At 41.5% G+C, this 14,925-nt stretch overlaps 1 protein-coding gene across 2 annotated transcripts in view; it reads left to right on the plus strand.

The window, feature by feature from the left end:
- The window catches only part of mRpL16 (mitochondrial ribosomal protein L16), a 50,240-nt gene that overhangs the window by 3,551 nt on the left and 31,764 nt on the right, over nucleotides 1–14,925 (plus strand). The window contains exon 2 of one of the 2 annotated variants that reach the window (XM_080285992.1): nucleotides 8,031–9,357. The exons of the other annotated variant lie outside the window; for it this stretch is intronic. Coding sequence (XP_080142118.1) covers nucleotides 8,031–9,070 — 1,040 coding nt within the window. The 3' untranslated portion in view covers nucleotides 9,071–9,357. Of the gene's footprint in view, nucleotides 1–8,030; nucleotides 9,358–14,925 lie in introns of those variants that run through there. 2 annotated transcript variants of the gene reach the window in all.

Consider the following 14,925-nt stretch of genomic DNA (forward strand, 5'->3'; position numbering starts at 1 on the left):
ACCACCAACCCTTTTAGTCGCCTCGTACGACAAGCAGGGGTACTGGGGGAGTATTCTTGAAGAATTTGACATCTATCGCAAATCTCTAGCTGACCCTAGAAGCTAGGATAAATTTTTGGTGGTGACCGTCATTCAGACACTTCATCTGGTGCTGCCAACTTCATCCCTCAGCTTAATTATTCTTTTTGTCTGCCTACTTCCCTGTACCGGTACTCCTATCTGTCCTGTCGCTTTTTATTTCTCTTTTTTTTTTTACCTTTTTAGGTGGCTTTACATTGAGTGACAAGCCTAATGGTTTCCTGTATGCCAGGAGACTGTATGACTAGAACCAGCCTTTTTTGGTACCCCTGCCTGACAAACCCACATTGCATCTTTACCAGTTTTAGTTTTTATCCTCGTATAGTCATACTCTCCCACACCCTTTCAATCAAATTCTAATATCTGGTATAACAACTTCAGATCTCTGCCATTGCTTGTTTAATTGCATCACTTACCCTTATAAACATTTACATTTCAGTCACAATCTTCATCAAGTCATCCAGTACCAAATCGTCCTTCACAGATTGATTGTTATGCTAAATCAGTTGCCGTCCTAACTCCATCATCACCTGAAGTTTTCAGCAACTGTCCCCATTCATTTTTTTAGCTATCACTGTCACACTCAGAGCGGATGGTTCCTGAACTTTTCTCCTGAGTCCAAGCTGTCCGTGTCTCAGTTAGAATTCACAGTCAGCAGTGTGTAATGGTGTTCTCAAAGCACACCTGATTTCTGCACTTTTGACACCCACTCTTATTGTATTGTATGATTTATAAAGGCTCCAACATGCTTGCATGTGTCGGCCTTGGTCACCAAATGGCACCTCTCCATGCTGCTTAATCCCTGGCAGCCTTCCTAGTCATTCCCTTATCCCTTAGGTCACATTTTAATACATCACACTTTGTATGCCAACAAGATCCCCATCACTGTATGCATTTTACTCTGACTTGGCCTAAAATTGCAATCTTTCCACCTTGAAAGTGGAGTTGTAACAGTAGATTATCAATAGAATATGATCCTAGTCAAAGAAGTGCTGTGGAGAGGATGCAGAGGTGTAGTACTGTCTTTTTCTTTCACTGAGCTTTGTGAAATGAACTTCAAAAGGACAAAATCTGGGCAAAGCTAGGGTAGAAACTACGCCTAACATTTGCTTAGCTATCTTGAACATCTCATTCCTACTATCCATGTTATAAAAGTCGTCTGTAAGATTGTCCTGTGATACTTTGTTCTGTTTATTGTAGTTATACTTCCCTTATGGTTCTGCTTTTTAGTAGCCAGGTGCTTTGTCTACTGTGTCATTTCACCTCCATGATATAATGTGCCTAGTAGGTTCCATGTATCCAGTTACAGACTTTGTCCATTTCATATAATTATGAGGTCACGTTTTAGTGTGTTCCACTAGTCCATCTGCCACCAACACTGTTCCACACAGTCTCTGCCACGTTGCCCTTAATAGGTGAAGGAAAGATTTAGACATATAGCAAACAATGAAGAAGAAATAAGTTGATGAAGTAGCTAGCCATTTCTGCTATTTAAACAAAATTTTGATATAACAGTACGTAATTGGCCTTCTGATGCAGTCAGTGCTTACTGCACACACAGCAAAATTTGGAAGGGTGTTGTAGGATGGTGGGTATAATTCTGTTGGTTTATGTATACGTTTAACAGAAATGTACATTTGAAACATCACATCAGTGCCATGAGAAAGTTCTTGTGGTACAGTTTTTATCAGTGTTTATGGTAGATTGGTATGGCAGGGTGGGATATGAGGAATCAGGGTAACTATTTGACAGCCAACCAGTGAAATCCACAAAAGTGATTATTTAAACTGCTTGTCCATCTTGTGCCGTAATAACTAAATTTCTTGTACAGGTAATGATTTATTGATGAATCACCAGTATGTTCATATTTAGCCATATATAAATTAAATCACCAGTACTGTAGGTAAGAAATTTAGTGGATTTGGGTAAGTGATGATTTTGTAAGTTTGTTTCTAATGAGGTACTGGTACATAAATTTCACCTGGCTTTTCATGTGATCAAGATATTTGCTTGGAGTGATTTGTGTATTAGAGGATAGAGCAGGTAGTTTTTAATGTCATTTACAGAAATGAAGTTGATGTTGACATACTTCTAAATTACCCATTTGGGGAAGGCATGAAATGTATAAAAGAAAGAGTAGAAATGAAACACATGGACAGTATGAATTTAGGACTTTAAAGGCAATTCTCAAATCCTAACATAACTATAGTAGAGCTCTGCTATATCAGAACAGTTGCAGGAAACTCATTCTTTTAAAATTATTATCATCTCTCATAGTGTGCCTTAGAAAGCCACCTAACATGCCAGCTTCACACACATGCCCAGGGTTGCTGACCCTTGTTGTAGCATTAACTAATCAGTGTGTGTGGAGAGCAACCAGCATGCCATCATCTGGGTAGGATAAACTCTGGACATCCATGTCAGCCTAAACCCTGGTCAAAGAGCATAATTTCTGCTAGTATGTGTTTAATATCATCCATTCTTTGGCTTGTTGGACAGGCAGGGATATTGCCCATTCTCAAAGCTACTTATCCTGTGTGTAGTGAGGACATATGATATGGCCTGAGCAAAGAGAGTTCAGAAGTGACAGCTTAGGGTATCTACCCTCACCATTGTTTTTAGATCATCTTTAATTTGGTGTCAGTATCATATAGTACCAGCAACTTGGGGGGAGGGAGGTTCTTGAATAGTCAAACATAGTTTTACCTTGCACAGAAGAGGTTGTGCCATTCAGTCACGTTACTCACATGGGGAGTCATCATATTCACTTTTTTCACATAGTTAATGGTAGCTCATAGTAGGTTGGAGGGATGGTGTCCCCATTGTATAACCTGGAACACCAGACTCCTGCCTGTCCAGGAAATAATTGCAGAATGGCAAACGCAGTGAAAACTCTCGCCGTGGCAAATCATGGGAGGAAGTTTAGTATGGCTTTGTGCACAATGGAATTTCTCTCACCATATGACTCAGCTGGTGACTGACTTGGAATATTCCTCATGACCTATTTGTGCTTTGTGATGTTTATAAGTTGGCCTTGCTTGCTTGCTTTATGGATGTCTTGCCCAGCACCGTATGGAAGAAAAAGTTTTGTAGGTCCAACCAGCACATTTTAATGAGGGTTGCCAGATTCCATAACAATTATCACATTACTCCTACATTTACTTTCAGACCACATCACTGTTAGCCATTCATAAAACTCAGCCAGTTTTTTTTTTTTTTTTTTTTTTTTTTTTTTTTTTTTTTAAGGCTCCAACATGTTTGCATGTGTCGGCCTTGGTCACCTAATGGCGACTCTCCGTGCTGCACGATCCATTGCAACCTCCCTGTTCAGTCCCTTAACCCTGAGGCCACACTTAATGACCTCGTCCCATGTCTTTCTCGGTCTACCCCTCGTAACCCCACCCCCAGTATTAACGCTTCTCACCTTCCTCACCCAATTATCATCCTTCATCCTCTCCACATGTCCAGACCATCTCAATCTACCTCTCCTCATCACAACACCAATACATTACAGTCCCATCCTACCTCTAAACTCTTCCATTGTGAACCCAGCCCCCCCAGCTCTTGGACGCAGGGATGCACTACACATCCACCTAATCATTGTCATTTCTGTACGTCTGAGCCGGCGAATATCCTCCTCCTTCACTGTCCAGGTCTCACTGCCATACAGCATTACACTCCTAACACATGCTGCATACAAAGACCCCTTATCATGTAGGGAGAGTCCTCTCAATGTCAGGAGAGGCAAGACCTCCCTGAACTACTTCTAACCACTTCTCACCCTAGCCACAGAGCTAGCTCCAGCCCCACCTCCAGCACACAACATGTCTCCCAAATAACAAAACTCTTCCAAACACTCAAGAGATTCACCAGCAAGTTCAATTCCTTCACGTCTGACAATCTCCACCTGCTCTCCCCGACACGCCGTACACATAAAATTAGCATTATCTCGCAGTCTACCACTGATACCACTACATCTCTTATGCACCCATTTATCACAAACACCGCACAAGATGGAATTACTTTCCACGGCCTTGTGGCAAACTGCACATGGCCACTCTCCCTCGTCTTTGACAGTACCGCCACCAACCCTAGATATCATCACTTTTGTTTTATCTGCATCTACCCTTAAGCCCTTGTGCCTCATACCATCTCTCCACTTCCTAAACCTTTCCTCCGCCTCCCTTTCGTTCTCTGCAATCAACACCAAATCATCAGCATACAACAACTCCCACGGGAGTCCGTTTCTAAAGTCACTTGAAAGGGCGTCAAGTACCATGATAAACAACATGGGACTCAAAACTGACCCCTGTTGCACACCAACATTCACAGAAAACCCATCACTCAAATCTCCATTCACTCTTACCTGGGTGCGAGCACCCACATACTGTACATAGCCATAACCACCCTAACCAGCCACTCCTCCAAGCCAAGCTTTCTCATTGCCCACTTCACCGCCTCGCAAGGGATTCCGTCAAAGGCCTTTTCCAAATCAACAAAGACAAAATAAAGATCTCTTCTCCTACCAATATATTTTTCCTGAAGCTGTTGAACAATGAATATGGCATCAGTGGTCCCCCTACCTGGCATAAACCCAAACTGCATCTCGTCAATATTCACTGTTTCTCTAATCATACCTTCTAAAACTTTCTCCATTACCTTCATTACCTGATCTAAAAGCTTTATACCTCTATAATTTCCCCTTTCCGGGGCATCACCCTTCTCTTTATACACATTTACAATTACACTCTTCAGCCAGTCATCTGGGACAACACACTCATAAATAATCCTGTTTATCAGGTCAGTGACTAACTTCACCCTTATATCGCCTGAGGCCTTCAACATTTCGGCAGTCAACCCCGACACACCTGCTGCCTTCCCCACCTTCATCCTGCCTATTGCCTCACTCATAGTAGCAGCATCAATCAAAGACCAAGGGCCAGACACTGGATCTGCTAGCTCCAAACCTTCTCTGTCCCACTCAAACTCCTCATTCAACAACCGGTTATAATGCTCTCTCCATGCATCTTTAATATCATCACTGTTCACCACTACCCTTCCTTCATCATTCTTCACACACTGCTCACCTATAATATCCCGATTATCCCTCTTCACCTGACCTGCCACCCTAAATATCATATTTTTCCTTTCTCCATGATTTAGGTTATCAAGTAAAAGTCTCTGTGACTCAGACTTTGCCCTGTATACCTCTCTTCTAGCCTTACGCTTGGCAGCCAAATATTCCTCTTTGCTACCACCATTCTTCCATTCCCGGAAAAGCCTTCTTTTCTCCTTAACTGCAGCTTGTACACCCTCATCCCACCACCAAGTTACTTTATGTGTTGGTGGTCCTCTTGTCCAACCGCATGTTACATCAGTAACTCTCAAGAGATTGTTCTTAAGGGCTCTGTACTGCTCATTAACGCCTCTGTCTACAGCTCCCTGTTCAGCCACCACTCTCCTCAACCTGCTACAGAAGGCATCCCTTACTACTTGGTTTTTCAGCTTCCATAATTTACTCCTAGGTACATAAGTCCTCTTTTTCATCACTCTTTCTTTAAGCACCATATCACAAATCAGTAGTTTGTGCTGCTGCACACACTCCTCACTTCCTATAACTTTAACATCCCTCACTAACCTCCTATTGGCCCTTCTAACCAGAAAATAATCTATCTGACTGCTATTTCCCCCAGACTCATATGTAATTAACCTACTGTCTCTTTTCCTAAAATATATGTGTTGCACACAATCATGTCTGTAGCCTCCCCAAACTCGAGTATCCTGTCCCCTTCTGCATTCCTTATACCATACGCACATCCCCCATGCACTCCTTCGTAACCTTGTGCTGTTTCACCTACATGACCATTTAAGACCCCTCCCAAAACCACTATCTCATCATCCCGCATACCACCCACTATACGTATTAAATCATCCCAAAATCTACCTTTCTCTGCTTCATCCAATTCTGCCTGTGGAGCATATGCCGATATAATCGCAGCTATTCTTCTACCGAACAGAATTTTCACTACCAGTATCCTATTGCTTACTCTCATAACATTCATAACATATTCCACCCATTTCTCCGCAACCATCACACCAACACCTCCATATCCGTCTGTCCCTCCTTGCCAAAACTTAGAGCAGTAGTCCTTCCCAACAATCTTTCTTGCTGATCCACCCCTGTACCGGACTTCCTGCAAGCACGCCACATCCAACCACCTCCTACTGAGTGCCTCAGCAACATCCCCCGCTCTTCCCCTCAAACTTCCCACATTCTGTTCACTGCAAGCTGGCAGCACATCGTCTGCATACTGTATATGAGATTACGATACTCCTTTTACTGTTAATTCCTGGTGGTAGGTCGGGCACTCATCATTCGCTCATTTGATGTAGTGCTGCCTACTTTGTCCTTCACCTTTATCATTCCTTTTCTGTTTTTCCCCTTCTCATCCTATTTCTCCCATCCTGTCACTTTTCAATACTTTTCTTCACACTTCAGTTGCTGTACACTGAGTGAAGTCAAATGGTATCCTGTAGCTCATGAAATCATTTACAATGCTGGGCGATAACCATATAACCAGATATTGAGATGATGTGGAGCCTGCTATGCTGCCCCTGCTAACTGGGTGGAGAGTTGCAAATGTGGCATCCATCTGGGAACCAAATCATCACACTCTTCCCTGTGTCTCGCTTTGGCGAGGCATTGTCTGCCACAATGGAGCATCTGTTCGCTGCACGGGATGGCCTTATGTGGGCTATTAATGTCTGTGGTGATGTGAGTAACCCCAGACAGTTGGGGTAACTCAGCATCAACACAAACTATTACTTCCTCTTCCCACCCTGCTTTTCACAAGTTGGTTTTGACCTGTCTCAAACCCCATCCAATTGGGACATTGTACACCCTTGTCTCACTCTGCATTAATATTGAACCACTTGCTGACACATCCACTTAGTCCTGTAGTAATACACTGCCATCATAAAATACAGTACAGCTGTCAGGAATTACTGTCGGCTTGATTTTTTTTTTTTTTTTTTTTAAATGTGAACAGGAATTGGAAAGCCCATGAATTGAAGTGAATCAGATTGGAGTTAATGGTTATATGAATTTGGATTTTTTTTTTTTTTTTTTTTTTTTTTTTTTTTTTTAAATTGACTCCAGTCCTGCTCTGAAGTGTGTTTGATGATTTTTGCTGCATGGAGATACAATCAGTATTGAGGGTGGTACAGAAACTAGCTCATTCATATAAAGCAAAAATGGTTTGAAGAAATTTAGAAAGCAGTTTATTCTACTGTCAGTGAGGGAACTGTGAAAGAGAAACATTTTGCAGTGTATTTGGTAAGTGTGATGTATGTAACAGAACATGGACAATAAAAGAGGAAGATGTTTGAAGATTTGAGCACATTGAAAGAAGAATGGTGAGATGGATGTGTAATCCCACACCAAGGGACAGAGCAGAGTGTGTAGATTTAGGAGTTCTCTTGAACATAGGGAGTATTAGTGTCATGATGCATACAGATAGGCTGATGTGCTCTGAACATGCGAAGAGAGCATGTGAGAGTAGTCGTGCAAAGCATTGTGTAGACTTGAATGTGAAAAGGATGGTCCTTATTGACGTATGGGGAAAATAATAGAATGTGGTCCTGAGAAAGGACCTCAGTTTAAAGGGCAACTGTGATGCTGTAAAAGACAATGCAGAAAAAAATTAAAAATTGAGGAACACTGCTGCACACGGTGTTTATATATACTGGACTGTGTGTATGTACAGTATGTATAAGAGTTAGGAGGTAGCTAGAAACTTCAAGGTCTTAAAGTTTGTACAGCAGCATATTAACATTCATGGATGCACCCTTGGAAACAGTTGAATTCAGTTACTCATCTATGTGATGGAAAAGTGGATACAATGGAATTCATCTTCAAGTCAGTTGTGCACTAAATTGATAATGTTCTGCAGGGAGTGAGGACCAGACTGTTCAGCGCTTGCTCAAGGGACTACGGGCAGGACAGAGAGCAAGCTTGGCAGAATCCATCACACTTGTTGAAACATCGCATCCTAAAAAGAAGAATCAGGCAAGACATTTATTAAGTCAAGTGTTGAATGATGCCAGAAGAAACCAGTATGGTCGAGGAACAAGAGGCTTGAGTTTCCGACTGGGTCTATCTGGACCTCCAGGAGCTGGCAAATCCACATTTATTGAGAATTTTGGTAAATATCTAACATCCCAAGGACTCAAATTAGCAGTATTGGCTGTTGACCCATCATCTGTCACAACTGGAGGGTCATTGCTCGGTGACAAAACACGGATGCCTGAGCTGTCACGTGATATGAATGCATACATTCGGCCGTCACCATCACGAGGACACTTGGGAGGTGTAACACGGTCGACAAATGAAGCCATTGTGCTATGTGAGGCAGCAGGCTTTGATGTTATAATAGTAGAAACAATAGGTGTTGGCCAAAGTGAGTTTTCTGTGGTAGACATGGTAGATCTATTTACCCTTTTAATTCCACCAGCAGGAGGAGATGAACTGCAAGGTATAAAGAGAGGAATAATGGAAATGAGTGATTTAATTGTTGTCAACAAAAGTGATGGGGATCTTATACTTGCAGCAAGACGCATGCAGTATGAGTACATCTCTGCTCTTAAGTACATTCGCCCCAAAAACCAACACTGGTCCACCCCAGTTAAGAGTGTGTCCTCACTTACAGGGAAGGGCATCCCTGAACTGTGGGATCTCATGCTCAAATACAGAGCATTAATGGAAGAATGTGGGGAATTTGTAAATCGACGAAAGGTTCAGCGTCGAGCATGGATGTGGACACACTTGCAAGACAGTTTGTTGTCAAGTTTCATGGCCACACCCCGAGTACGAGAAATGATAAAAGTACTAGAGAAAGAGGTGATGGAAGGGAGTGTATTACCTGGAGATGCAGCAGACCATCTGCTTCATGAGCACATAGAAGCACTGCACCTTAAAGACAGGGAACTGTAGAATATAAAGTTAAGCATGTTCAGTCAAAGACACAACTACCTTCCCAAAGTTTGACGAATATATAGCGAAAAAATATAATCTTTTGAAACACGCACTAGTAGAGATAGGGTTTTAATTGTATTTTACCATGTGTAAATTTTCTTTGGACGGAACTGGGAAGATAGTTGTGTCTTTGAGTGTAATGTACAGGACACCACACATATCCATAGTCATATGTTTTTGTGAGGTGTTCAGAGTTAGTGTAATAAATGTAATAAATGCTTTGAAAATTATTTGTAGCAGAGTAATGTACAAACTGTTTATCATTTCATGGTATGTCAGCATTTGTACCTAAGAACATTTTCAAATTTTCTGTAGATAAAAAGTTACTTGACTTGATTTATATCACTTTAAAACTTTCCTGTATAATGTCACTGTGAGTGACTGACTGGCACTGTTGCTACACAGTTACCATCATCTCTAGTATCATAGCCCAATTTCTGGTTATTTCATTCAGATAGGTAGGTTTTAAATACTGTATATTGTGTCATTTATAAAGGCTCCAACATGCTTTCATGTGTCGACCTTAGTCACCCACTAACTGCTTCCCATGCCATTGGACCTCTGGCAGTCTCCTTATTAAGTCTTTTAACCCTGAGGTCACACTCTGTGACCTTATCTTTTTTGGTCTGACAGTAGAAGCTATCGACAGTGAAATATTGTATGCCATACATAGTTTTGCTCATCTTTCAGACTTTCAAAATTTTCTGTCATGCCACAGGCTGTGCCAGCCATGCATAGTTTCATTGTTGTCACATTCACAGAAGTCACATTCACAACACTTTCAAGGTATCATAGAGCCTTGTAGTTGTCTGTCAAGTTGAAAAAGGAGTGGAACCTTTGTCGTGAGTTTCTCTTTATATACAGTAGTTCATTCATTCTACTTTGTCTTAGTCAGTTCATTAGCTTGAACTGTGTCCATATTTGGCATTCCCACACAAACTCCTTTGTTGTGTTGACGTGTTTGTTATTGATGCTATAATTTTGCTCAGCTTTATCAGAGACTTTTCATTAACTCTTTTACTAAGCAGTCACCCTCCAGCATGGTAAAATCATATGGTGGTGACCTGATTATTGTTACAGTTGATAAAAAAGGACATCATCTAACTGAAGAGAATAATTTACTATAAAAAACATACCATTCTTTTGATATACCACAACTTTTGTCAGTCTCACAGACATGTCTTTTCCAACCATCTATATCACATTCATTCTCTCTTAATGTAATCTTGCCACCTATGCCCTTACGTAGTTTTACCCATCATCCACTCAATTTATGTACGGTAGTGCTGCCTACTTCTACCTTCATGTCTTGTATTCATATTTTGTGTCTGTCCTCCTCTCTTCCTATTTTCCCCATTCATCCTGTTGCTGTTTATTATGCATTCTCCACTTCATGTGGCTCAACATTGAGTGACAGATCAAATGGTTGCCTGTAACTCGAAACCATCTACAGTGCTGGATGGTAACCACATAGCCAAACAACAGGGTGACGTGAAGCCTACTGCATTATGTTGCCACTGTCAACTGGGTGGAGAGATGCAAATACAGTGTCTACCCTTGTACCAAACCTCCACAGTAATCCCTGTGCCTTGCTGTGGCGACGTACTGTCAGCCACATGGGAACATTAGTTCACTGCACAGAATGGCCCTGCAGGGGCAGTTGCTTGCCTACAGTTGATGGGTCTGATCAGTCAGACAGACTGGGTAAAACAACAAGAACAGCAGCAGCAGCAACTATGTTGGCATCTTTTTTGCACTGTCTGTGCAGATCACATCAATTTTTCAAGAGTTCTAACTTCATTAATGTCACTGTTGGGTCTGTATTTATGCCTTCATGTGGTGCTCAGCAGTATTCAGGTTTCTGTTCCTGTCAGTGATTTGTGAGTCACTCTTGCCTGCTCTTCGCTTTTATGTCTCGTATTTGTTAATGCATCAGGATACTTAAGATCTTTTGTCACTTCCAGTGCATATCAGTTGCAGATATTGTTGAAAGTTTTATTCACCTTCATCTTCTCAGTCACTGCCTTTCACAAATTCACCTATGAATTTACAGCAGATGATGTATAGATTAATTCCATTGCAAAACAATGGCTAAACTTCTTACAAACCTTTTAAAGCAGCAGATTTAATATGGCATACTGTATCAAGCTTAGTTGTCTCATTTCAGCACAGTGTAGTAAAGCTTCAAACTCACAGAAAATCATGCAGTATACCATGACCAGCCAAAGTAAAGAGGTACTTTATTGGAAGCTTCATGTACTGATCGATTGTAGTGACCCTGTTGTATACAGTACAGTACTTAAATTGATATGTATTCAGTTTGTAGGTGGATTTGTTTCAAGTTTCATTCCATCAGGTTGGATTGTTCTGAGAATGGTTGACTATGTGCATGTATATGAAAAGAAAGATCTTAATTATAGTAAGAGGTGTAGAGTACAGCACAGCATTGTATAATGTTTGAAAATATGGGAAGTCTGTGCTTGCAGTCAGCTTTGTTTTTAATGCAGTATTACAAATACAGCTGGGATTCCTTTATTTGTAATACTTTCTTGCGTATTACCCAAGGTACATGTTGTCTGATTACTATCTATCTGTCTGTCTATTTCCAGACTCCTTAATCCCGTAAGTGGTGGCTTCAAACAAATTGCCTCCATGTCACCCTGTCACCTGCCATTTTACTGCCCTGGTCCCAGCTATACCCCCTTCTCTCATATACCTCTCCACTCCATCCCTCCATCTCATCCTGGGCCTCCTCCTTCCTCATCCCTCCTCCACCTCTCTCACACACACTCTCCTAATCAGTCTCTCGCTCTCCATCTTCTTCATATGTCCAAACCACCTCAATGTATTTCTCCTAACGCTTTCTATCACATCCTTATCCACACCACAATGCTCCTTCACTTCCTCATTTGCCAGTCTGTCTTTCCATGTGACTCCACATGCTCCTCTCGAATAACTCATTTCTGCTGCTCTTTCTTTTGATTTGTGGGGAAAAGGGATAACACTAATCCTATATAGTATTATGGTACCTTATATGAGGTGTTGGGACCCAGGATGAGACTACCCATACTGTATGTGCTGGTATACAGTATTTTCATTAAAGTACAGTAATCAGTATTGTATAGTAGATACCGGTAATTGTTTTGTATGCCCTCTGCTTGAAACACATTTGCATGGGACTGTCAGAGTCTACACCAGCCTGTTTTACACAGGAAATTAGCTGGCCAACATTCAGAATACTGTACCTCTCTCCAGTGAATCCAGACTCTGACTGTGAGGGCTTAGTGACCAAGTCTCAGTCCTTGAGAAATTAAAGGTGAGGTAAGGCTCTCCCTATTGGTGAGTTAAAATTCCACTTTTTGGCTACTTATTACCATTATTGTGTACTGTTCATTAAGTATTTCTTAAACCTAATGATGTTCAGTGTGTTCTTATGGATGTGTTCGGTTGGGGAAAATTCTTCAGGAGGGCCAAAACGTGTAAATTTGGGAAAAATTTTGGATTTCCGAAGACACATTAGCCAAAAAAACAATTGTTCTGACAGAACAATTTGAGCAGTTCAATTTCCACAGCAGTTTCTCACAATACATTGACTGTGCAAAACTAGGGTCTGCTGTATATTTATTTTTGTGCAATATGTCCATATATAATTGATAGTTAGTGGTAGGTGGGGGCGCTCACCATTCACTCACTCGATGTAGTGCTGCTGTCAGGTGTCTGCCCTTTCCTCTCCTCCCTCTTTTCCTTCCTTCCTCTTCTGTCTTTCTTTACTTCATGCTTTCCTCCTCCTTCTGCCTACAGGTGACTTTACACTCCCTCTTTCGTCTTTCTTTCCTTCATTCTTTCCTGTTCCTTCTGCCTATGGGTGACTCTACACTGAGTAACAAGCCAAATAGTTTCCTGTTCACCAGGTTTATTTCCTGTTAACCAGGAAACCATTTACTATGCTGGGTGGTAACCATATAATCAAATTATGGCGCCTGGTGGTTTAGTGGGTAATTGCAGCACTCCAATCGGATTTATCCGGTGAAGGTTTATATCCAAGGGGTGGTTGGGGTTATTGCACACATAATGCCACTCAGGAATGAGTTAGGCTGGTTACTCTCATCTTAAATGTCAGGACCAACTTGCCCTAGCCCCGGGCTCTTATGTTCCTCATGGTGCAATGTTGGAGTGGATGATGGATGGATGGATGGATAATTGATAGTTGTCTTCATTATGATTGATAATTGTCTTCATAACAGATTGATAGTCAGATTTTTATTTCTGTGCATGCAATTGTCAGGGCAACATGAATTCCTTTTTTATTTATTAACTTTACTTACCTAAGAGCCTGTGAGATTCAGAAGATATTATGTTGTATAGTTTCCTTGGATTATGGATGGTGTTGATGCAGCACTGTTTTAACTAACAGTACTGATTTTGCATCTCTGGCAAGGAAGAGGACCTTCTTGATTGTCGATGATGTAAACATCTATAAATTTTTAGGTACTAAATTAAACAATTTATACTATGAAATACGAGGTCTGTTCAATAAGTATCCAACCTTAGGCTCTACAAAAAATTAATAGCTAACCTGTTCAGTTAGGACACTAATCCACCTCAAAATAGGCCCCTTCTGACTTGACACACATAACCCAGCATTCTTTCCACTGCCTGAAACTTTTTTAAAAGTTGATTTTCGGTATCTCCTGCTGGTGCTTCATCACATTCATTATGATCTCTTCTCTTGTCTCAATGCGGGAACCCTTCAGTGGAGTGTTCAGCTTGGGGAATAACCAAAAGTCACACAGAGCCATATGTGGTAGGTAGAGAGACTGTCAGACCTGCAAGATGTTGTGCTTGGCCCAAAATTCCTGAATCAAATGAGAAGAATGGGCAGGGCCATTGTCATGATGCAGCTTCCAACTTGGCACTTTTCAAAGGTCTGGTCTCTTCTGCCAAAGACAATGTCAAGGTAGTAATGTTTGTTGACAGCCTGACCTTCTGGTGCATATTCGTGATGCATAACACCATGGTAGTCAGAAAAAACTGTCAACATGCATTTCACCTTGCTGCGGACCTGTTGTGCTTTTTTTGGCTGAGGCAACCCTGCAATATCTCCACTGGGGCGACCATGCTTTGGTTTCTGCATCGTATACCCAAGTCTCACCACCTGTGATAACAATCATCAGAAAGTCTGGATCGCGATTTGCACACTCCAACATGTCTTGAGAAACATTTGTCTGAGAGAAGAGATTGTGATAAATGCAACGAAGCACCTGCAGGAGATGCCGAAACTGTCTCTGAAAATGTTTCTGGCAATGGAAAGTACGCTGGTGTGTAAACTCAGATGGTGCTTATTTTGAGGGGGATTAGTGTCCTAGCTCAACAGGTTAGCCACAGTATTTATATTTTTAGGACCTGTGGCAGGGGAGACACAATCTGGCTGCACTGTGGGGTGGTGTTACCATTCTGCGGACAGGTTGTGTTAGGAAGAATTCTGCCACCATATTCCCTGTGTGTCGTAAAAGGCAACTAAAAGGGATGGGATGAGGAGACGAGATACCCCCTCCTCTGTATTTTCAGTTCCTAGAATGATACAAGGCATAGAAAGGGAAGAGGGATTGAGTTATCCCTGAGCTCTGAAGATTGGGTCCATGAATGTGCTTGGATGTCGTATGATTGAGGCTAAAAGGGAGGATATTGGGAGAATGTTTGTGAGAAGAAAGTGAGATGTGTTAACTTGCATGAAACAAAGATGAAAAGGAAAGGTGAATCTAAGATTGGAAGTGTGACAGGAAGGATGTCAGGCATTGGTAGAGGAAGAGCGA

Source organism: Coenobita brevimanus, chromosome 110 (assembly GCF_032717465.1).
Source record: "Coenobita brevimanus isolate Jiangsu-jjx chromosome 110, ASM3271746v2, whole genome shotgun sequence".
Lineage (NCBI taxonomy): Eukaryota > Metazoa > Arthropoda > Malacostraca > Decapoda > Coenobitidae > Coenobita > Coenobita brevimanus.